This window comes from Macrobrachium rosenbergii, chromosome 33 (genome assembly GCF_040412425.1).
Source record: "Macrobrachium rosenbergii isolate ZJJX-2024 chromosome 33, ASM4041242v1, whole genome shotgun sequence".
Taxonomy (NCBI): domain Eukaryota; kingdom Metazoa; phylum Arthropoda; class Malacostraca; order Decapoda; family Palaemonidae; genus Macrobrachium; species Macrobrachium rosenbergii.
Window position 1 is genome coordinate 10,122,697 of NC_089773.1, and position 24,771 is coordinate 10,147,467.

Here is a 24,771-nt window from a genome sequence, read left to right on the forward strand (position 1 = left end):
GATTAAAACTTGCCTGTTGTCTATTCTGTGACCTTGAAATCAAGGTCATAGTCGTGGTCATAGAGTGGATTGCAGTATGAGAGAGAGAGAGAGAGAGAGAGAGAGAGAGAGAGAGAGATTTTGAAGGAAAATTTTGAAATATAAGAGATAAGAGTAGGCATTCCAACCGGCTGGTTTTATTTTAATCTTTATTTATTTATTTTGGGATCTGTCAGTGTCATTGTACAAAGAGAGAGAGAGAGAGAGAGAGAGAGAGAGAGAGAGAGAGAGAGAGAGAGAGAGAGAGAGAGTGAAATAAAACTATGAAATATAAATGGTATGAGTAGGCAGGTCAGCTGACTGCTTTCATTTTAATTTTTTTATTTTGGTATCTGTCAGTCTCATTGTATAGAGAGAGAGAGAGAGAGAGAGAGAGAGAGAGAGAGAGAGAGAGAGAGAGAGAGAGGGAGAGAAAGAGATTGAAATAAAATCATGAAGTATAAGAGATAAGAGTAGGCATTTTACCTGGCTGTTTCCATTTTAAATTTTTCATTTCATTTATTTATTTATGTCCCTATCGATGTCATTGTTGATGGCGTATAACCTCACGATCCCCAACACAAAATCCTTCAATTTTCTATCGTCAACAATATTGTCTCCTTAATGCCAGGGAAGGGAGAGAGAGAAAAAAACAAGGAAAATAAGGTGGTCTGATTGTAAACAAACCAAGTCTCTAGATTATAAAGATTAGATAATGCTCATCTTGTAAACACCAAACGTCAAAAGGCAGCTTTTGCTGTTTATGTAATTTGTCGTAACTTCGTTGGTTCAAAGGTCTTCGCTTGGTAACAGATTTAAAATCTCTTTCTTCTTATTATTATTATTATTAGAATCCCCACTTATATAACTTTAGATATATATTTGAAAATATAAATATTTTTCAGATATTAATGTAAACTTGAATCATTGTGGTTTTTTCAGCATTTTAGGTATTATTATTATTATTATTATTATTATTATTATTATTATTATTATTATTATTATTATTATTATTATTGCAATGGAAAAAGATTTTAATATATTTTAATATATCCTAAAAATCCATCATCTTTTCAATTCGATTATTAGTTGCAAGTGAAAAAGGAAACACTTAGTGAATAAAACTGCAACTTCCCCTTCTCTTTCCTCACACTGATTCCTGAAAAAAAAAAAATATTCCCGGCCCCTCTGGGCACAGATTAAAATGGTAAGAGGGCCCTCTGGGGGGGGGGGGCCCCCAGGGAGTGGGTGTCAGGGACGGTTACGTACCCCTTGTGAAAAGGTCAGCTTTTCTCTTTTTCATTAAGGCGAGTTTTTTTTTTTTTTTTTTTTTTTTTTTGCCCTGAGGGGTGGAATCCCGAGTATAATATCTTTTTGTAGGGGTCGAGACGCTTTCCAGTTCTCCTGGGATCTCGCTTCTTCATTTAGGAGTGTTGTTTGTGTGTGTGTGTGTAATAATGTAAATAATAATAATAATAATAATAATAATAATAATAATAATTAATCTCTACAGAAATATATGTACCCATACATAACTGTGGATTTGTTTCTACATTAATAATAATAATAATTTAATAATAATAATGATAATTAATCTCTACGCAAGTATATGTACCCATACATAGCTGTGGATTTGTTTTTCCAATAATAATAATAATAATAATAATAATATTCCATGATTGATCATCCCTGGAACAAAATATGTATTCATTTTATAAAAGAAAAAAACTTTCCTGCGATTTCATAACCACAGACCCTTAAAGAAATTATCGTACTTTATCTTTCAGCTTTGTAAACTTGGACCACTCACATAAAACATTTCATTCAGCAACATTAGAAACAGTTACCGTGAAGTTTTAGATAACTTCGACTTTTATCTTGACTGTTCCTCGACTGTTCACAAAAAAACTGAGCCAGCATCGTTTTAGACGCGTATTCTGCCCTAAAATGGAAAACTGCAATGTCTGCAAAATTTTCGAAATTCAGATATGCCACCTACTGGGCTCGTGAAACACTTATACTGTGTTACTGTTACTGCAGTTTCAGAATGATTCTTCTTCAATGCTTTCCAGGAGTGTTTAGTGGGGTCCCATTTGCAGTATCTGCAAAATCAGTTGTAAGGCATGGGAGTATCTACCATTTGTCTCAGTTTTGTATTTTTGCAGATACTGCAGTCCTCCTGTTTAGGGCAGTATTATTCCCGTACGTTATTGCGACCGATGGCGATTTGGACATTAACTGATCCTATAATCACTTTATGTTTATTGACCATTTTTGTGAACTCTTTCAACCAATAAAGTTTTAGACGATGACGTAGACATTGACTAATATCATTTATTGTTTCAACCAATCAAGCTTTAGACATTGACTACAATTATAAACTATTTCAACCCATAACAAGTTAGACAGTGACTGTTTCCTTAAACTATTTCAACCACCAATGTTTTACACGCTGATCAATCCCAGAAACTATTTCAACCAATAGTTTTAGACTCTGTTTATTGCATAAACCAACTTGAACAAAATCCTCATCTATTTCAACCAACAATTTTAGAAACTGATTATCACATCAGCCAACCTGAAGAAAAACCTCGCAGTTATGAACAATTCCCCATTAGCTATTTCTCCCCAAACAACTTGATATTCATTGGCTATTTCCCACGGTCATTTCCCCTACAGATTTATATGCATTGCTTTTCTATTTATAGATCTCTCTCTCTCTCTCTCCCTCCCTACTCTTTCAACCCCCCCTCCACCGTAATCAGGCAATATTTATGCAATTAGTGTCTGTTTACTGTGCAAATAGCGACGCCAGATATCTTATTTACATGTGATTTAAACGCAACGAGTTTTTGAGAAGGAAGACCAGTTTTTAATTCGCTGTCTTCATTAAATGGGGAAAACGCTGGGTTTTTTCATGCACGCGAAATTAGCATGTAAATATAGTCATGTCAGAGAGAGAGAGAGAGAGAGAGAGAGAGAGAGAGAGAGAGAGAGAGAGAGAGAGAGAGAGATCTGACTGAATGTTGAAAATGAAATGATGATGTATCACTTACACACACACACATACACACACACACACACACATATATATATATATATATATATATATATATATATATATATATATATATATATATATATATATATATAAAAACGAAACCACAAATACCTCACAATATCAGTTTCACTTCACCTAAGAAATAACTTATACGCCAAGAGGGAATTCTATATGATAGGCGCATCTTCCCTGGCCAGGATTCATGGCTGAATGAATAAGTCACTGTCACCCCCTGTCACCGCTGTATCAGACCCAAAAAGCAAATGTAAGGATCATGTTTAGGGCTGACGTACCTAGATAAGTCCCCTTGTGGGCTAGTTTATTCCCCAGGTGGAGTGAATCGGATCTTTTTGGGGTAATTTTGTCGTAACGTTTGAGAGGATATGAAAGTCGCGTGTATAATTTTGACAGGACTGTTGCATTTGTGTTTATATATATATATATATATATATATATATATATATATATATATATATATATATATATATATAGATAGAGAGAGAGAGAGAGAGAGAGAGAGAGAGAGAGAGAGAGAGAGAGAGAGAGAGAGAGAGAGAGCTATGCAAAATTAAGGTACCAGAAATACGCAGGACAGAGCAGAAAGAGAGAATTAACGAGCGATATTGAGACGGAGAGATATAATCAACTTTTACTTCCAAGGCCAAATTACCTTAATGGGAATTTAAAAAAACATATATATATATATATATATATATATATATATATATATATATATATATATATATATATATATAAAACTCTCCCCCCCTCCCCACCAAGCAAAACAATTAACATGGACGAAAGGTATTTTTTTATCTAGAACATTTTAAATGTCCGTTTTGTGCATTGCTTAGTTTTATTCTCTAGGAAAATAAAATCTTTGGTGTTTAGAATAGGCAGATGATTGGTCTTAGTCGATGACGATGTTGTGAGTAGGGGACAGTGCGTAGAAATCTATAGTGCCTTTATCTTCTACCTGTTATCAATCTGTAGTGTTTTCTTCGTTGTTTTGTCTGTTATCTATCTCGTTATCTGCATTCTGTCACTTCGCTTTTAAATCTATGTGGTATGTCGAGCACTCATTCCTTGATATTTCATATCAATAATCATGTCTCCTTTAAATTTATATGTAACGCTTTTCGCTTTTCCTTTTCATTCGAAGCTTTTATGCTTTTAACTCAATTCCTGGTACAGACATCTTTCGATCGTTAAATCAAGCGGTTATATATGAAATTAACTGTCCTTTCTCGACCATAGTTCGGTATACGAAGGGATTGATATCAAATGTTATCGCTAAAATAAAAATCTGTCAGTTTTGATCGATCAGCGACGTTAATTACAGTCAAATATAATTGCCTAGACTTAACACAGCCGAGTTTAGTTGATAAACGAAGTTCTGAACGAGATGCGACCAAGTTGAATCGGGAAATTAAATCTCTGTCATTGAAATTAATCGCCAGCTTAAGACGCTGCAAAGTTTAATCGATAAACCAAGCGAAGGAAATTGAATTCAGTCGTCAAAATAAAACACAGCCAAATTTAGTCCATGAATGGAATTTAGATAATTGAAGGTAACAGCATGTCCAACGCAGCGTAGCTTAATCGATAAAACAACGTTAATGTAATTAACGTTAGACGTCTCTAACTGAAATTAAGAAATGAGGTAAGAAGCAGCCAACTTTAACCTATAAGCGAGGTAATTAAGGTCTCCAAGATTAATAAGGCAAAAAAAAAAAAAGGTCCCAACCTGGAAGTGATTACAATCTTTTCAAATTAAGCCCCAGTCTTTTGATGGCGTAATTAAGCCTTCTAATTTTCAATCGGCCTTCTTTCGAAGAAGTCTCTGTGGAAGAGTATAATCTGAGAAGCTGGGTATTGTGAAACCTTCCAGGAAATTCATCTTTGGACTTATCTTCCCTCTCCGATGCTCATTTGTTTGGAGAGAGGAGGAGATAAGGTTTCAGTCTTGTTATTTAGCTTCTTTACAGAGCCCTATTTCAGTGGCGTCCCCGTAGGGAGGCGCGCTGTAGGTAGGTACTGTTTAAGGGTCTTTCTCTATCATTCCTTTTGCTGTACCTCCGTTCATATTCTCTTTCTTCCATCTGACTTTGCTCAAACCTTCTCAGTTTTCCTTTCGGCGCTGAATGACCTCATAGGTCCCAGCGCTCGGCCTTTGGCCGAAATTCTATATTCTATTCTCCTAATCTATTCTCTATCAGTGGTTTAATTCTTAACTATAAAAATATAAAAATCATAAATGTGACGTCATAATAAACATAACGAGAACTCTAAATAGAACATCCGCTAACTCAAATGTGACACTAAACATAAGTGTTACAAATTAAAATGATACTAAACTTGAGTGAATATATTATAAATTCCCAAAACCTTGTTTTTTCACTTTGATGTTTAGGATGTTAGTCAGAATTTTGGTGTTCAACTTCTTTTTAGACGTTCTTTAGAATTCTTGGTCTCCCCTTCTGCATATCGCTGTAAATTTAGTAGAATGTCTTGCAGTCTAATTGAGGTTCGTATGTTATCTTTATATTATAAATTTATATATATATAAATTATATATATATTATATATATATATATATATATATATATATATATATATATATATATATATATATATATATATATACTGTCCTTGGAATATAAATTTAGATTTAATGTTCAGTCTGAAATCTGTATAAGAATTAGCTTGTATACATCTAATTCTTATTTATGTGTATACAGTTGATATATACATTTTTTATTTGCTCATTCTGCATCTAATAAGCTGGTGTGTCTTTACGGACTTAAAAATGATTCATTTGTTTCTTGCTAGATTCTTTTTGTTTCTCTTTCCCTTTAAGGTGGTATTATTAATATTTTTTTATTTGATTTTATTATGTCAATAACAACGTTTATTTCTGTTAAGATTGGCATGGCATATTTTATGCCATTTGCAAAAGAGTTATCCATTTTTTCTTGTTTTTCTGTGTGATTAGATATCCACACACACACACACACACACACACACACACACACACATATATATTTTATTTTCTTTCTTTCTTTCTTTCTTTTTAACATCTGTTTAACTTTTTCTTACTCTAAACGTGCGGAATCTCACGCAGTTCCTATTCCTGATTCCATATTCCACACTCTATATAAGTACAAAATTCAGTAATAATTCACGTTGAAAATAATAAAAAAATGGAAATAAAAAGCTTGGTAAAATAACCACTTCCTAAGAGGAAAAACACACACACATAATGAGCAAATAGATGCTGACTAAATCACTTAAAAACACGTCAAAATATTCTCAGGGAAATTTGAGCCTGTTTTATGGAAGGGAAACTAAATCACTTAGGGGTCTTACTTCCGGGTAATGGAAACACCAAAAAGAAAGGACACACAGGTTTTTTTTTTCTTTTATTTATTCCATAATTTTTATTTTTTAGTTGTTTATGTTTGTTAATCTTTTTCCTTGGGTTCTGAAGCAATTTTTCTTTTGGAATTTTTACAAAAATTTTCTTTATTATCAGAATCATTTTTCAAGGGAAAATCTCCATTATAATTTTCATTATCTTTTTTCTCAGGAAATTTTCCCCTTTCAGTTTTTTAAATTTTATAATCTTTAATAGAGTTTATATAATTAATTTTTATAATTTTTCGTACAATTTATATATATAATTGATTTTTATAATTTTCTTACAATTTATATATGTATAATCAGTTTTTTACATTTTTCTTAAAATTTATATATACATAATTCTTGTATTTCTTCGTCCTTTTTATTTTGTTTCCTTTTTCCTTCAGCTCTCTCTCCCTATATTTCTTATTCAGTTTTGTCCCTGGAAACTACTCTCTAACCCGCCCCAACTTTCCTCCACCGCAGGTGCAGCCACGCCCGTTCGAAAAATATCGGCGCACGAGTTCGAGAAGGGCGGCCTCTTGAAACCCATAGTCACCACCATCGACGGCACGCCCACGTTCATATCGCCCGCGGCTGGGGCGGAAAACGTCGCTATATTAGCTAAGGTACGGGAATTCAAATGCAAGATACGAAGGCTAGAGGGAAGTGCCTGATGTTTTTTTGGTGTTTAATATTGCAGTTATTTTATTTTTATTTTTCCTGTGTCATTTTTTTTCCATAGTTTTTGGGGCCAACTTATCTCAAAGTACAGGAGCTTAACTGTAAGATACAAAGGCTAGATGAGTTTATCTGATGTTTAGAGACTGTGGAAACTTAATTGCAAGATAAAAGTTTAGGCGAATTTCTCTGCTGATTTAGGGTTTATATTGTAGTGTTGAGAAACCTGATTTTAATATCAGGTTTGTCTCTGTTAGAATTCTGTTCCTTATTTCATATCGATCTTTTTCCCATCTCTTAATATGCACTGACTGTTTCTATACCGTTTTTTATATCATTCTTATATTCCTTTCCTGTTTAACATTTTTATATTGCTGTGCTAGAATGCCTATCGATCTGTTCATATTTTGTATTTTTTTTTTTTTCTCTCTCATTCCATAATATGTAACATCACATTCTTAATTCTCTCTCTCTCTCTCTCTCTCTCTCTCTCTCTCTCTCTCTCTCTCTCTCTCTCTCTCTCTCTCTCTCTCTCTCACCTCCTCAAATTAGCCTTTTCTTTCTACATTTTCTCTTGCTGCCTCTCTCCTATTCCTCCTGTCGCTGTCTCCTACTTATTCTCTCATTTCCTTTCTCTGTTTATTTTTGCTTGTCACTTCTCTCTCCTTTCTAACTTATTGACTCTTTCAAAATCCGATTTATTCCATCTCACTTCAATTCCTTTTTTCATCTCCACGTAATTATTTCCTCTCCACTTATCTCAGCTGTCCATCTGATTTTTTCCCCCTTTTTTTATTATTCGCCAGGTATACCTCCTCAACCCCTCCCCGTCCCCTCTCCCCCCCCCTTCATCTTTGGTCCCACCTCGTTCCCCCTTCCTAAATCCTTCCAATAAATAGGCACAAGTGATTTCCCCTGCAGTCACCCTCTCTCACGCCCCCTCTTCAACGCCCAAACCTATATGCAATTGTTCCCATCCAGTAAAAGGGCTGTCTGTCTTCAATTTTCGTGTCACCCCCCTACCCCTGTTTCATTGCCCCTAATCCGACATTTTCGTGTTCGTGTCGTCGTTTTTTTTTTTTTTTTTTTAAAGGCCGTTTTTATGACCCCCTCTAATCTGTCATTTTCGTGTCCTTATACTATTTTTGGATTTCCCATTTTGGTGTTCCCATCTCTTCCCATCATTCCTTTCATGTTCCCATCTTTATTTTTCTTGAATTGGTAATATAAGAGAGAGAGAGAGAGAGAGAGAGAGAGAGAGAGAGAGAGAGAGAGAGAGAGATCCCTCCTTTTAGCCAGTCTGTAAATCTTATCATCATCTATCCTCTCTCTCTCTCTCTCTCTCAGGGAGGTGATATCCGTCCCTCGTATCCAGTCTGTAAACCTTATCATCATCTTCAAAGAGTCTCTCTCTCTCTCTCTCTCTCTCTCTCTCTCTCTCTCTCTCTCTCTCTCTCGCTGGTATAGGAGTCTTTGTCGCTTAGCCATTTCTGCGAACCGTGTCATCACCACCTTCTTCTTCACGGAGCATATCTGGTGAATCTCTCTCTCTCTCTCTCTCTCTCTCTCTCTCTCTCTCTCTCTCTCTCTCTCTCTCTCTCGCTGGTAGAGTCCACCTTAGCCATTTGTCATCACCACCTTCTTCTTCACTGACCTCCCTCTGTGACACTCAGGTGTTGGTAATTGTGTCTGGGTCCCAGTCCCCGTGGACATTATTTGCAACAATATTTTTATGTGGCCTGCATGGAATGTTTGTCATTCATGTGCTTCCAACATTCAGTTACGAACGTTTCTTGATGTTTATGAATGTGGTGAGAGCGTTTCTCTTTTTTTGTAGTTCTCTCAGTTTGTTCCCAGCCCGAGAAGAACCCTAAATGGGTTCAGAGGCCTGGTTAAATTCATCATTTATAACTAATCTTTCAGTTGTGGATTTTTTTTTATTTTCTCAACTTTCCCAGCTTTTTTGCTTATTTGTTTTATGGTTTTGTCATTTACTTAGTTCTCTCTTTACTTACTTTTTATTTCTCTTGCTTTACTCATTCGCATTCTGATTTTCATCGCGAATGTAGACAGAATGCCTTTATTTATTCGTTCGTTTATCTGTTTATATATCTTTGTTTTTCTGTCTGTTAGTGAATCCGCAAATTATCTCAAAAGTTTATAGATAAATAAGATTTTAATATTGATCCTGAATTCCTCCTTTTCCGTGGAACTAGTTTTATTAGAAGAGGTACGACCTTGAAATGCCTTCTGTGTTGTAGGGCTTGCAACTTCACATGCTGTGAAAATTGACATTTTTAAGGGCTTGCAACTTCACATCTTGTGAAAATTTACATTTTTAAGGGCTTGGAACTTCACATCTCGTGAAAATTTACATTTTTAAGGGCTTGGAACTTCACATCTCGTGAAAATTTACATTTTTAAGGGCTTGCAACTTCACATCTTGTGAAAATTGGCATTTTAAGGGCTCGTAACTTCACATCTTGTGAAAATTTACATTTTTAAAGACTTGCAACTTCACATCTCGTGAAAATTGAAATTTTTAAGGGCTTGCAACTTCACATCTTGTAAAAATTGGCATTTTAAGGGCTTGCAGCTTCACACCTTGTGAAAATTGACATTTTTACAAAAGTGGGAAGTCGATTGGTTATAACTATAAAAAAATATATGTAAATGCAAAAAAATCCACTGTTATTGAAATGTAAATGTATTAAGAACAATTGCAGGACTAAAGTATTGAATTAAATACGTATTATCACTATTATATTTATAAGAATAAAGTTATAATTTATTATAAATATTAAAATACACTTTATCAAATGGTTAGGCAGCGAAAAGTCCCGGATTCGATCCCTGAGCGAGCTGGAATTCTTTGGACCGAATTCTGCTAAATCTCATCGTGCCTGTGTTGACTTAAATATATGATCACGTACCTTGTAGTTAGTCGACTGTGGTGGGTTGCGAGCGGGTAAGCATAGAGAAGCAGTCGACTAGATTTGAAAGCAGAATGGTTAATAAAAGATATTATTGTAAACATAAAGGAAAAACTTTCAGAATTTGTTTAAAGAAAGAAGAGGAAAATTGAAAGCTATAAAAAGCAAAGTCTTTATGGCACTCCGGGAAAGAGGAAAAGTTCATGTATATTTGACAATGCAACGCAAGTGGGACTTTCTATAAAACAATGGACAATGAGATATATACAAAAAAAAAGAAAAGGTACTTTGCATTCTGGGAGAGAAAGCTTGTCTGAAGGAAGATCTCTCTCTCTCTCTCTCTCCTAGGAGAAAGGACCTGTCATAACATCACAAGAGTGGGCTTTATGCAATACGTTGGTTGGCCTCTCTCTCTCTCTCTCTCTCTCTCTCTCTCTCTCTCTCTCTCTCTCTCTCTCTCAGGGAGGTATCCGTCCTTTGTATCCAGTTTGTAAACATTATCTTCAAAGGATCTCTCTCTCTCTCTCTCTCTCTCTCTCTCTCTCTCTCTCTCTCTCTCTCTCTCTCTGGGGTTTATTTGCAACACATATTACCTATATATACTTATATATTTAAACATCATTTTCAGTTATATTTCTCTCTCTCTCTCTCTCTCTCTCTCTCTCTCTCTCTCTCTCTCTCTCTCTCTCTCTCTCTCTGATTTCTAATTTGTGATTAACATTGTGACATGTGCTTTTCATAATAGACGATACACATATAATTTGATTTGCATAGAATAATGTACCCCTTTACTCTATCTCTCTCTCTCATTTATAATTTGGGTCATGTGTTATTTGTAGTAGACGCTGCACAAATAATTTTATTTGCTTAGAATAATGTAGCCTCTCTCTCTCTCTCTCTCTCTCTCTCTCTCTCTCTCTCTCTCTCTCTCTCTCTCTCGTCATTAACGACTGATGTAAATTCCAGGCCGCGTTTCATTTACCCGCTCAATCGGACCTCGAATCCAAAATTAGACTCCATGAAATTCAATTCATTTGATGAGGATTATTTTGAAAAGGGTCCGTTCGACTGGTGTTAATGCAAGGCAGGGAACCGTTCGCCCATTTGTGAAACAGCAAGCAGGCAAGCAAGCTTGATGCTTGATGAAGAGCAGAATATTCAATTTGTTCACCTGACAGACCAATGCAACGTGTACGTCAAGGGTGCGTTCAGCTGGACGACGAATCGCAAAACAGGGTTTGTTCTGCAGCGCTGTCAGCGAGCGGAAAACCGTCACCGAAAAATTGTTCCGACTGCGAGCAAAAAATCTGTCGAATTTGTTCGTCTCTGGAATTGCGGAAAATGTTGAATGTCATTTCAGAGGCAAATCTCTCTCTCTCTCTCTCTCTCTCTCTCTCTCTCTCTCTCTCTCTCTCTCTCTCTCTCTCTCTCTCTCTCTCTCTCTCTCTCTCTCTCCCTGATGATTCAAGACTTGGGACATAATCCGCTTAGGGAGGGAGGACAGTGAAATAAAATAAAACAGGGAATCGTAATATACTTTATTTCGCACCGTTGAGCATATGTTGTGTAAATTTGAAATAAAGTGGATATGAATATATGGTTAAATATGATTCATGTAGAGGAAAGTGATTATATTCAGGCAGCTGGGGTGTACACAGCAAAATGTTAACTAAACTCAAGTTAATATTTTATATTTCTATTTTACTCATAAACTGAGCGGCCTACAGCAGCTAATTATTATTATTATTATTATTATTATTATTATTATTATTATTATTATTATTATTATTATTATTAAAATCTCGTTATACGTGGGTTTATTTCTTAGAATTGGGCTGCTTCATAAATGTCTTAGTATTATTATTATTATTATTATTATTATTATTATTATTATTATTATTATTATTATTATTATTATTATTATTGATGTTGTTGTCATTATTATTGTTGCTGTTGCGTATGTTGTTTCTCCTACGCCTATTTTGCTCTTCAAGAGTCCAACTCCAGAAGGAAGAACAACCTTTCTGTCCCTCAGCCAGATATCAAGAATGAGAGTCCCTACCTCGTGACGCTGCCATCCCCATATCTTCTAATTCCCTTCTTCTCTCCTCCCCTCCGAAGGTCCGCCGGAAGTCCCGTACGGAGCTGAAGGGCCTCGACGAAGCGCCAGTTGATCTTCGAGCTGGTGAAGGACATCTGCAACGACCTGGACGTGAGGTCCTTGTGTCACAAGATCCTGCAGAACGTCTCCATCCTCACCAGCGCCGACCGGTGTTCCTTGTTCCTCGTTCAGGGAGAAAAGGTAAGGGCAGGGGATGATCTGGGGAGGGAAGGTTAAAGGGGGGACAGTGGTAATCTAGGGAGAAAAGGTTAGGGCAGGGGATGATCTAGGGAGAAAAGGTTAGGGGAAGGGATGATCTAGGGAGAAAAGGTAAGGGCAGGGGATGATCTGGGGAGGGAAGGTTAAAGGGGGAAGTGGTAATCTAGGGAGAAAATGTTAGGGCAGGGGATGATCTAGGGAGAAAAGGTTAGGGGAAGGGATGATCTAGGGAGAAAAGGTTAGGGCAAGGGATGATCTAGGGAGAAAAGGTTAGGGGAAGGGATGATCTAGGGAGAAAAGGTTAGGGCAAGGGATGATCTAGGGAGAAAAGGTTAGGGGAAGGGATGATCTAGGGAGAAAAGGTTAGGGGAAGGGATGATCTAGGGAGAAAAGGTTAGGGAAGGGATTATCTAGGGAGAAAAGGTAGGGGGGAAGTGATAATCTAGGGAGGAAATGTTAGGGGGAGACGACAATTTAGGGAGGAAAGATAAGATCTAAAGCTGTCGAATATGGTTCGGTGATATTGTAGGGAGAAAAGATAGGGATGATATTGTAACTTAGGGACAAACATTAGGAATGATATTATAACATAGGGACAAACATTAGGAATGATATTGTAACTTAGGGACAAACATTAGGAATGATATTGCAACTTAGGAACAAACATTAGGAATGATATTGTAACTTAGGCACAAACATTAGGAATGATATTGTAACTTAGGGACAAAAATTAGGAATGATATTGTAACTTAGGGATAAAAATTAGGAATGATATTATAACTTAGGGACAAAATGAGGAGTGATATTATAACTTGTCGACAAAAGTTATTAATGACGTTATAACTTAGGACAAAAATTAGAATGATATTACAACTCAGGGACAAAAATAGGAGTAATATTATATCTTAGGGACAAAATACGCCGAAGTTTCTTCCGCGCAATTGAGTTTTCTGTACGGCGTATAATGTTGTGTGAAACTCTCAGCCACTGCCTGTTAAACTTTCCGCCACGGCCCGGTGGTGGCCTGTGTTATTGGTACCTATAGTGGTGCCAGACGCACGATCATGGCTAACTTTAACCTTAAATGAAATAAAAACTACTGAGCACGCTAGATCTGAGGGCGGACAGAAAAAGTGCGGACGGACAGACGAAGCCGGCACAATAGTTTTCTTTTACAGAAAACCAAAACTGTAAATAAAAAAAAAAAAAGTTGGACTGAAAAGAATAAACAGAAAACACGACCGATCTTTCAATAACCTTTTTTTCAGGAGGGCGGCAACCGATGTCTGGTCTCGACGCTGTTCGATGTCAATCCGGACTCCACGGTGGCCGAAATGGAGGAGAAGGAAGAGATCCGGATACCCTGGGGTAGCGGAATCGTCGGGTATACGGCCGAATCCGGAGCGATGGTTAATATTCCGGATGCATATGAGGTGAGTGGAAGGATGCCTGACTCTCTCTCTTTCTCTCTCTCTCTCTCAGCGAAATTGAAACCTGAATCTTATAGCAATATTCGATCAACAAGTAAAAAACTCGTATCACGTTCATCGTGTAGCGTACGATGATGATGACGTCATTGATGAAACCCTCATTCGCTTTGAGCACCATACTCTGATAGTGCTATTTAGTACAGCACCATACACTGAATAGGCCGCTTGCTGTCAGTATTATCGGCGGAAGTTGTCATTCGCTTTCAGGAGCATAAATCGAACAATTATTTAACATAAGATAAAGGTTCTATCACATTTAGTCTCGTAAGGGAGTAGTACCGTAAGTGCATCTCACGTGGTGCACTGTAAGGCATTACTCAAGGTCGTTTACAGCATCCCTTCAGCTGCACAAACTTTCTAATCTTATGCTTTCTTGTGTCTTGCTGTCCAGCCACTCCAACTCCTACTTTTTTAGTGTATGCACCGATTGGCTTTGTACCCAAATTCTCATAAACTAATTATCTGTCACATTTAGTATTGTATAATGAAAATGCTACATAATTTCTAAGACAACGCAACAGCACCTGGGGATATATATAAGTGTCAAATACGCATGTAAACATCATAGGCAGACAAAAAAAACGTGGTACCACAAAACGAGGTGGAAGCTTCTCCCTTCCTTCCCACATTTAAACCGAATTCGTCACTTCTTGGCCCGGGGCCAAGTTCTGTAGGCCAAGACACGCTGGGCTTTGCAACCTGTATGCGTTTGACTCCTAACAAATAAATAATAATAATAAATAAACGGTCTTTAATTAGAAAAATGAAGAAAGTTGATTATGAGACGAGAATGCAATATTTTACTCTGGTAAAGGTAGAATCTTCATTTGGGGAAAGTACAGCGGTCCTGTTTCCCCTGGTTGTTGGGGGAATAGCTAGGACGAGGAACAAAGCCAAATTATTTTATTTTTTATAGTCTGGGACCTAGATAAACAGCGTGTAGGGTAAACAAAAATATGTCGTTTAAAGAAATCAGTTTTTATTCTGCTGTTGTTATAATACCACTCTGCAAAAAAAAAAAAAAAAAAGTTACAGAATATCATGATATTTACAACAGGATGCGTGATACCTTTGTAGAAAAAATATATAATTAAAATCGTTAGAAGCGGTAGATGACAGGAAATCACGAAGGCGTAACAGATTTTTCCTCTCTCTCTCTCTCTCTCTCTCTCTCTCTCTCTCTCTCTCTCTCTCTCTCTCTCTCTCTCCTGGGCACGTGTTTAGCACACATGACCTCGCGACAGTTTCAGAATCACATGTTTAAACTCACCATGTTATAAAACACGTAAAGAGAAGATAGAGTACAATTTTCGAAACTTCTGATTCATACTGGAAAATAAAGTGGTACTTGTCAACTCGTTCTCAGCTGATGGGTTGGGCCCACTTGTCCGAAACCGTCAGTCAATTATTGCCACATAGGAAAGAGGGCAGCCAATTAGATACGGTTTAATAAAACCTCCTTTCGTCAAAAAAAACACCTGCTGATATAATGACTGATAAAGGTTCGTCTGCATTTTATTTTACCATCATACGGTTTTGAATTTAAAGTGGTGGCCAGAACCGCCGAATGGCAAGACAGAAATATAGTTAACGGACAAGTCGAAACAGAAGTGGAGGTTGGTAGAATAGGTGGTACGCTGTCACCTTGCAGGAAACGCTGACTACGAGGAATGAATACTTAAAACCACAGAGTCCAGTTTGATTGTGTTATGAACGAACATCAACAGGAACTAAGTTCGACCTCGACCCACGTGTACCAGTTCGATGTGTCAAATCAATCATTCTTCATATCGTGGCCCCTGGTGTTTGTAACAAAAGGAGGATGGGTTATCAACAAACAGCTTTTTATACGATGTAATTCATTCTTTTTTATACATAAATGCCCGTTCTGAGGCTAAAAGCTGCAAGTGCAATTACTGAGTTTATATAAGGCATTGCTTTATCATATTTATTCCATTTCAAGTTGTTTTTGGAAACGGCAGTTTGTTCGAAGACCGTTATAACATTTTGGAATGAAGTGGTCGGATGGTATGGAAGGATTAGTAAAGCGGTAATTGGTATGTCTGCATTGTTTGCTATTGTAAAGTGTAAACCGGATTCGAAGGTTTAATCTACATTAGACTTCATAGCGAGTTTATTTGCTCTGTGGTAGTTCCACTTTTTCTTATGAATATGGAAAATCTTCAATGGTTTTAAATTATGTGACTGTCTAGCACAAAGCACCATTGAGTATTTTGTTGATATTATAAAATATTAATGGAAGGTTTTGGTTTATAAATTTGCTTTTAAGTTGATGATGACGGTTTGGATAACATCAAAATTATCAAATTAGACCAAGAAAAGTTGACAAAAACCGATTGCTAGGGGATAGCCTAGTTATAGCCGGCTCACGGAACAATATTGTGTTTGCCTCATTGAGTTGAAGTTTGCCACCGATAAAAATGTTCATCGTGAATCTTCTATCTTCTCATAATAATTAGGGATTCTCAAATAGGAACCTTGGCACACTAAAGGCGTAATTCCAAACTGCCGTTGGGCCTGCCCGAAACTTTCTGCCACGTATTATTGCACTGCATTCCCATTTTAAAACCCCCGTACCCCCTCCCAATTGTATTACAGTTTGTCTCGTCCTATCCTGACAACCTTGATGAGTAAGATTGGTTGGCATGTATACCCAGTGTTATCTTATAAAACTACCCGTTTATATTGTCTATGCCAAGTTTCTGGGCAGCAATAAATGTCGTCTGCCTTCAGTTGCGTGTTTCTTGTTGTAAGTTAAAGAAAGATTGTTACACTAGACAAAAAATGCTTTTTTTTATTTTAAGACGATTTAAACGCATCTGCTCGCCATTTTAGGGAGGGGGTGATTATTGTGAATCCCAGTTCAGTAGTTTTGCTTTCTCGTCTGGTGAGAGAGAGAGAGGTGCGTTGCGTGGTAGTGTTTGTGTGAAAAAAAGTGGAACTTCGTAATTTTTGTATCACATTTTACATTTAAAGTACCTCCACGTGCGTCGTTATATGAGAGAGAGAGAGAGAGAGAGAATGAGAATGTGTTTATCATGCTCGAAAACCGGTAATAAATTTACAAGGAATTACTGAAAGGTGTAAAAATATTCTCTCTCTCTCTCTCTCTCTCTCTCTCTCTCTCTCTCTCTCTCTCTCTCTACACTGGGAGTTCACGACCTCCCCTCTTTATTGCAAATAGGGAAATTCAGCTTTTGTTTCATTATAATTGCAAAGTCATCAATGCCAGCAGCCAGTGATTCAAACGAATGAAATGGCGTAAATATACCATGTTTATTTCCGCGGAGGCTTTGTTTTCGAAAAAAACGCATTTAAATGCTTTATTATACAGCTAAAAAAAAAATGCGTGGCCTATCATTGGCGTTTAGCTACGTATGAGATTATTTTGCTCGTATGCATTCGAAATTTTATTGAATGTTTATCATTAACGAAAAGACGACTTCGTTTTAGACAAATGTATATACCTGTAAATGAGGTTTCGTAGTATTGGCTGTCTTATACATAATACATATATACATACGTATGTACACACAAAAATCACAGAGGATGCACGTGTTTCTTGGATGTGGGTATACCACAAGGTAGATAATTGGCTGAAGTTCAGTACCAAGCACTTTTTACGCTTATTCGCTTGTCGTATGTATGTACACTGTACAGTATGCATATATGTACAGTATATATGTATTTATCTTAGAGTTGTCGAGATTCCATTGCCAGATTTTAGAGGGTGCAATCGTACACAAGTCGATTTTAAAAATATATATACACTTACATAAATAATTGTAAATGGGCGCTTTCTTAAGATTGACGTTACAACGAAAATTATTATTATTATTATTATTATTATTATTATTAATTCAGAGATGAAGAACCCTATTCGTATGGAACAAGCCCACCACAGGGGCCACTTACTTCAAATTCAGGCTTCCAAAGAATATTATGGTGTTCATTTAGAAAGAAGTGACGGAAGGTAATAGGAAACAAAAAAAAAATCACTTATTTTTTTAAAAAGAAACTTAGGTAACTGTCAACTCAGTCCGTACTTTTGAATTAGAACAAAGTACTTTCGAAGTGAAAGTGAGAGAAAGGTATGAATTACAGGGGCAGTTGTACAGCATTAACTTTCTATTTATTCTACAATCAGACACGACATGTACCAGCAGGTACAAGTACCGTAATCCCTCCCAATTAACATAACGTGGGTACTACATGTATATAAGGTCACTCTCATATTTAATGAGATATGTAAAGTTAGTCCAGTCTTCGTCATAATTCGTGTCTCACGCTAGTGACGAATTCGTCGGGATCTCATTAAACTGCGCCATCATTATCGCCCTATCGTAACCACCTAACCCCCCCCCCCCCCTTTCAATTTTCGGGTTTCGTAATTCCCTGCTTGGAACACGAGGTGATATTATGGTTTTCAATTCTTGAATGTTGTTCCACCTTAATTGTGTGCTTATGCCTCTGTGACATAAGCACATTATTATTATTATTATTATTATTATTATTATTATTATTATTATTATTATTATTATTATTATTATTATTGCTGTGAAGATGTTTTTGTCAAGCCTAGATTTACTACAGGAGAAAGACGTTACTTATGTCACTTAGGCATTTTTTAATCACAGTCAAACAAGCAATTCAACCAATTACTATACCAAACTACAGAACTTTAGTAAGAAGCCGACCAACTTGTAGAATTTAGTCAGGGATGCAAGGTAAGGGCAGAAGGTGGCGTTGCAATAACGAAGGTCAGCGGTGCTCAGATAACGTTATGAATGTTAACTTGAAAAACCATTCATGCACACCGTTCACAAACGCATCCATTCATTCTTTAAATACTCGACAAGCCTAGAAGAACGTAAGGTAATGCATTACTACATACTTAAGTACATGCTTAACACACATAATTATATATATTATGAGTGGTTGCTGGGCAAGAGAACAGGGGAGAGAAGTAAGAAGCGTGAAGCGCAACGTGAAGACTTTTGGGGGAGAGAGAGAGAGAGAGAGGAATGGGTACGGGGCACCGTATGCCAACAGTGCCCACTGAAACTCGAGTATCAATAATGCGAGCGCAGCGATCTCTCCACTCGATCGATACAGCATCTTATCTCCACCTTCGGAGATAAGGAGGAAGGAACCACTGGACCCCCCAAAAAACATGTGAGAAGATCCGCATCGCTGTCAAATGATTCACAAAAGCGTACGTGTGAATTTGCGCTCGACTTCCATTGGGTGTTATATTTGAATAAGTGTTCCCTTCGGCCCTACTAAGCTGCAGCCCCTTTCGTTTCGTTTACTGTACCTCTGTTCATATTTTCTTTCTTATGTCTTACTTTCCACCCTCTTCTAACAGTTGCACTGCGAGGTTTTCCTCTTGTTACGCCTTTCAAACCTTTTTACCGTCGATTTCCGTTTTAGCGCTGAATGACCTCATAGGTGCCAGCGTTTGGCCTTTGGCCTAAATTTTAAGTTCTATCTATTTAATAATAATAATAATAATAATAATAATAATAATAATAATAATAATAATAATAATAATAATAATAATGTGAATATAAATGTTTTGCCTCATTTCGTATAGTTTTCCAGTTTTTGTATCGTACTTTACCTACCTTGCTTGGTGAGAAATTAAAATATACTTCATTATTATTATTATTATTATTATTATTATTATTATTATTATTATTATTATTATTCATTCTTGGACACCCAGTTTTCCTCCCTCTTGTGACTTACCTGGCTGACCCGTTTATGTCTATTATAATTTATAGTTTTCTTGAATATGTCGTCTGTGTGTGCTATAATTTGTTAGTTTTCTGAGAAATTTTACCTTAGTGTTTTTGTCATATTGAATGTGAGGAATTTTGGAAAATCAAAAAATATAACAGTGCCTGGGATTGGTATTACTGTTAAGTTGGACTCAATTGCTTGTTAGTTCGGTAACAGAAGAGCTCGTAAGATTTAACATACGTAGAGAGAGAGAGCAGTAAAAGTACATTACGTAAAGCGTACGCTTGATAATCGAGTACTCGAGATGGGGCATTCCGCATCAGATATCGCCCCTTTTCAATTGGCGGCCTCTTCCCGTCAAAGGAATTTCGAGAAAGGCGCCGTCACAATCGAAAGGGCGAGACTCCGCTCCAATCAAGATCGCTAGATTCCTTTAAGGACATAACAAGTCCAGGAGGACATGTAAAATAAGATCTTCAGCCCCAGACACTCAGACACGCTTACGCCCTTATGCCCTTATGCATTCATACGCACGCGCGGTCTGCCATACATTCAGCGTATGTACGTTTTGTGTGTGCGTATTCACAGACTTTAATTTGAAGTTGAAGCTGTACCAGAATAAGTACATGAAGTATTTTTACTGATGAAGACTACGATTTAATGGAGGTGTGTTTCAAAACTCAATATTGATGATTGCGGTTAAAGTAGGTATGTTTCAAAACTAAATATTGACGGTTAAGTCCATTTGAACAGCCGTTTAAGCATATTCAAAGATTCGCCGCAAAAAACAGTTACCTAAACACAAACACCCTTGGTGTGTCTTTATTGATAAAGTGGCAAATTGCAACATCTCAATCGTTAGTATTTGTTGAAGAATCCATTCCACCAAAACTCTGTATTTTTCTTTACTCTGAGCTTTTTTTGGGGACGTGAATTGTGTTTGGATCGCAGGATATTTACTTTGGATGTTGTTAAAGCAACCCATTACCGTTCTCAAGGCTGAGAAACCCCATTTGCTGCATATTTTGGAAACGAAAGCCTTTGCTAAGAGGAAACAGCGACACCTAATTGACAAGTTTCATGAGAAGTGAATTGGGATATTATATGATAGTGGCAGTTTCTGCCCAGTTGGGGCTATGCATCAGTGAACCATTATCTTAATGGCTGCGTTGTTTGCCCAGCTAGACCTTTACATTCTAACAATATAAAGCTTTCTTGACTTTGTTTATATAAAAAGAGATTGTAGTGTTTATTTTATGGTTGCTTTAAAGATGTCTTCTTCTTGTTCTTGGCCTTGAAGTTAATGATATAATCAGCAGGAAAATATTGGCGTGTTGGAAGATTTTTGTTGTATAGTTTTCCGTCCGTCTGAATTCGTGTCTTCACTGTCTGGAGGTGACAGACAGAGAGAGAGAGAGAGAGAGAGAGAGAGAGAGAGAGAGAGAGAGAGAGAGAGAGAGAGAGAGCGTTTGAAGTCGCCAATAGCCTACTTATGCAACAACCCTCTTTTAATACATTGAAGCCCAGAACACGAATTCAAGAACAGCCTCTGTTTTTAGACCGCTTGGTCATGCCAGGATTGGCAGCTACAAGAGTTGCATGATGCAACTGGCTCTTAAAACTTTATAGTTAGTGTGCAGCAACGCGACACAATTGTAACGTGGCCCTTAAGACTACATATAATGAAGGGATGGCAGGCAGGTTGTTTATAATGACACCACCAGAGAGAGAGAGAGAGAGGAATGTTTTTATCGAACGGAAGAATTTTGCTATCAAGATTCTTCATCGACATCGAATCCCAGATTGAGAGAGAGAGAGAGAGAGAGAGAGAGAGATTGGGGGAGGGGTTAGGGCTGACTCATATATTGTAAGCCAACTTGCGTCACAGCTATTATGGTCAACGACAGCAGAAATCTGTAATTTTCCTAAAATATACCCAAATCTGGACAAATACTTATAAACAACACTCTCCCAATCTATAAACGCTTTGCAAATAGTTTCACACACCTTGCATCCATTAATATCTATTTCAGTTTTCGTATAAGAAGGAAATATCACTTACGAAAACTCCCGTTGTTGTATCGTTTTTTCTAGTAAGCAGTGTTGTTCCTCCAGTCGTTTCCTGAGAAACTTTTGTAAGGAAATGAACTGCTTACCTGTCGTGTCCTCCAGAACTACCTTCGTAGTTGAGATTCATTTATATATATATATATATATATATATATATATATATATATATATATATATATATATATATATATATATATATATATATATATATATATTTTTTTTTTTTTTTTTTTTTTTTTTTTTTGAGACGTTAACCCAAAAGTTTCTTACCCAACTTGAAAGAATCCCCGTAGGGTGGTAGTGCCGTCAATGCACCTCACGTGGCGCACTGTAGGCATTACTTAAGGGTCTTTGCAGCGTCCCTTCCTTAGGCCCCTAGCTGCAGCCACTTTCATTCCTTTTACTATACCTCCGTTCATATTCTCTTTCTTCCATCTGACTTTCTACCCTCTAACAGTTGTTTCATAGTGCAACTGCTTTGAGGTTTTCCTCCTGTTACGCCTTTTAAACCTTTTTACTGGCAATTTCCCTTTCAGCGGTGAATGACCTCGTAGGTCCCAGCGCTTGGTCTTTGGCCTAAATTCTATTTGCTATTCTATTATAATTTGAAATAAGATTTAATGTTTATATTCGCAGCACTCTTGTTTTCATTTTTGTACCAGGAATTTTTAATCGACTTCGAAAATCCAGTTTTTAACCTTTATCCAGTCACACACACTGTCAGTCTTTTGAATGTTACCTAACATTACCGCTGAGTTTTTCGTCATTAGATTTATCTCTGTTTATTAAGAGCAAGAAAAGTAGTTTTTCCTCATGCAGAATTTAAGAGAAAAACAGCGATAAACAAAATAAACTAAAAAAAAAAAAGATTCTTAAACATTGCAGCCTGTCCTGACAGAAAGATTTCAAAAAAAAGAGAGAGAGAAATTCTTAAACATTGCAGCCTGGTCTGTCACGTCTCCTCCTGACAGAAAGATTTCACCTTTTAGAGATAAAATGCCGCCAACTCAGAAAACATCTCGCGAATTACGGTAATCTCTCAATCAGATTTATTTGTGCCATTTTCTCTACAATATTGCATTTAGTTTTATGTCGCGTCGGGTCTTCAGAGGTGAGGCAAGAGGCAGCTTTTTCTCTCTCTCTCTCTCTCTCTCTCTCTCTCTCTCTCTCTCTCTCTCTCTCTCTCTCTCTCTCTCTCTGTTCGGAGGAATTTATTGCAAAACTTTAGATAACAGTACGCCTCTTATGAAATTCTCTCCACCATCTCATTCCTCCCTCTCCCCCCCCTCTCCTGTGACCAGACGTCCATTCATATTGCATTCCTCTCCCGTGGTATATGACGCAACTTGTAAGATGACGTCAGTAGCCAATGACGTCACGACGCCCTTAAAATGATCCCGGTAGTGTTACAAAGGCCCGTAGGATCTCAAAGGATATTCGATGCCAGGTTTAAAATAATCTAGAAATGGGGCTGATTCCCCCTAACAGGTGGTGGGTGATTAAAATTGAAATACTCAAATAGTTATCAATGCCACATCTATAGGTTCAACTGCCAATCGTGTAAAAATTGTTGCATTCCCAAGTCGAAGCAGGTTTTAGTTTTGTTTTCACATCTAGGGACTAATTCCTGTTGAAACTAATCAAAATAATTTTTGGTCTCTCCGTGTATATAGAACACATTTTTACCTTCTACAACGTATTCCCCTTAATAATTCATTTCACTTTTATCATAATTTTTCTCTTTTTATTCTCAAAATTTAATTTACTTAAAAAAATTTTTGTGGCATTATATTATACCTTTTTTAAGCCTTTTATGATATTTCATGCCCAATTATCTTTCAGATTTTATCATGTTTGTTTCGAAAAGCTTCGAGTTAGGATACAAATGCATTTATCACTTTTCAGTAAACAAATCTTTATTTCACTCATTTTATACTCTCTTATGACCATCACTTGAATTTTGCAGAGTATTTATCACTGTCAACAAATAGTTAATATTTATTTCAATAATTCATGTTTATTTCACTAGTCTTACACTCTGACGGGACCAGTACTTCAACTTTACAAAAGCACTTATCAGTTTCAGTAAACGATTAATGTTTATTTCACTAACTTCATATACTCTCTCAGGACAAATACTTTCTTATAAAAGCACTTAAAATTCAGTAACTAAATTTACCCCGAATTTCCCACTCTCAGGACCATCGCTTCAATCCCAACATAGACGGAAAGACGGGTTATAAGACGCGCTCCATGCTTTGTATGCCAATCAAGGACACGGCAGGTGAAGTCATCGGCGTAGCTCAGGTGAGTTGCAGAGATCAATGTCCCGTTTGTCCTATCTGGCGTCGCAACGGCTGAGGTCGACGCTATTTTGGTTTCGTGTAGCCCATGCCTTGGCGTGTTTCGTGTAGCCTATGTCTTAGAAAGTTTTGTATCTGTATTTTAGATATGTTTTTGTCATACAGTCTTCTCACATTGTAATCTTCTGTTTCAGTTGTATGTTTAGGCATTATTATTTTTAAAATTTTCGTGGTACCAATACTTTGAATTTTTATGATCAGGCCTAAGGCCTTGTCAATTTTAGCAACTCTGCCATTTTCTGAATTTTTGTTTAGTTTTGGTCATATTAACTACTTTTATTCATTCTTAGTTATTTTTATTATTTGAACGATTTAATATCCCCAAAAAATGTGGAAATTCTGTAAACTATGTGAAAAAAAGTGCACAAATTCCTCCAAAACAGGTATATATTTCTGAATTCAGAATTGACAGTAGTGGAGTAACTGGAATAGAATAGAGCCAGTCAGCCAAGATAGAAATTTGCTTTGTGGGATAGCATAGAGATGCCACCCAGCTGAGAGATATTACAGAAAGTGCATCGAAAAAAGAACAATTGATAAAAGTGGAAATGGAAAAAGTGAGGCAGACTCTTACGTTATAACATTCTCCAATTCTTAATATTGGATGTTTGAGCAGGTGTGTACTATTATGTGTTAAGTAAATTCATTTTATGCATCATAGCCTCTA

General features: G+C 36.8%; 1 protein-coding gene across 1 annotated transcript in view; it reads left to right on the forward strand.

The window, feature by feature from the left end:
* Nucleotides 1-24,771, forward strand: part of LOC136855909 (dual 3',5'-cyclic-AMP and -GMP phosphodiesterase 11-like) — a 64,465-nt gene that overhangs the window by 23,447 nt on the left and 16,247 nt on the right. The window contains 5 exon segments of the mRNA XM_067133362.1: nt 6,968-7,110; nt 12,217-12,258; nt 12,260-12,397; nt 13,684-13,848; nt 23,941-24,048. Coding sequence (XP_066989463.1) covers nt 6,968-7,110; nt 12,217-12,258; nt 12,260-12,397; nt 13,684-13,848; nt 23,941-24,048 — 596 coding nt within the window.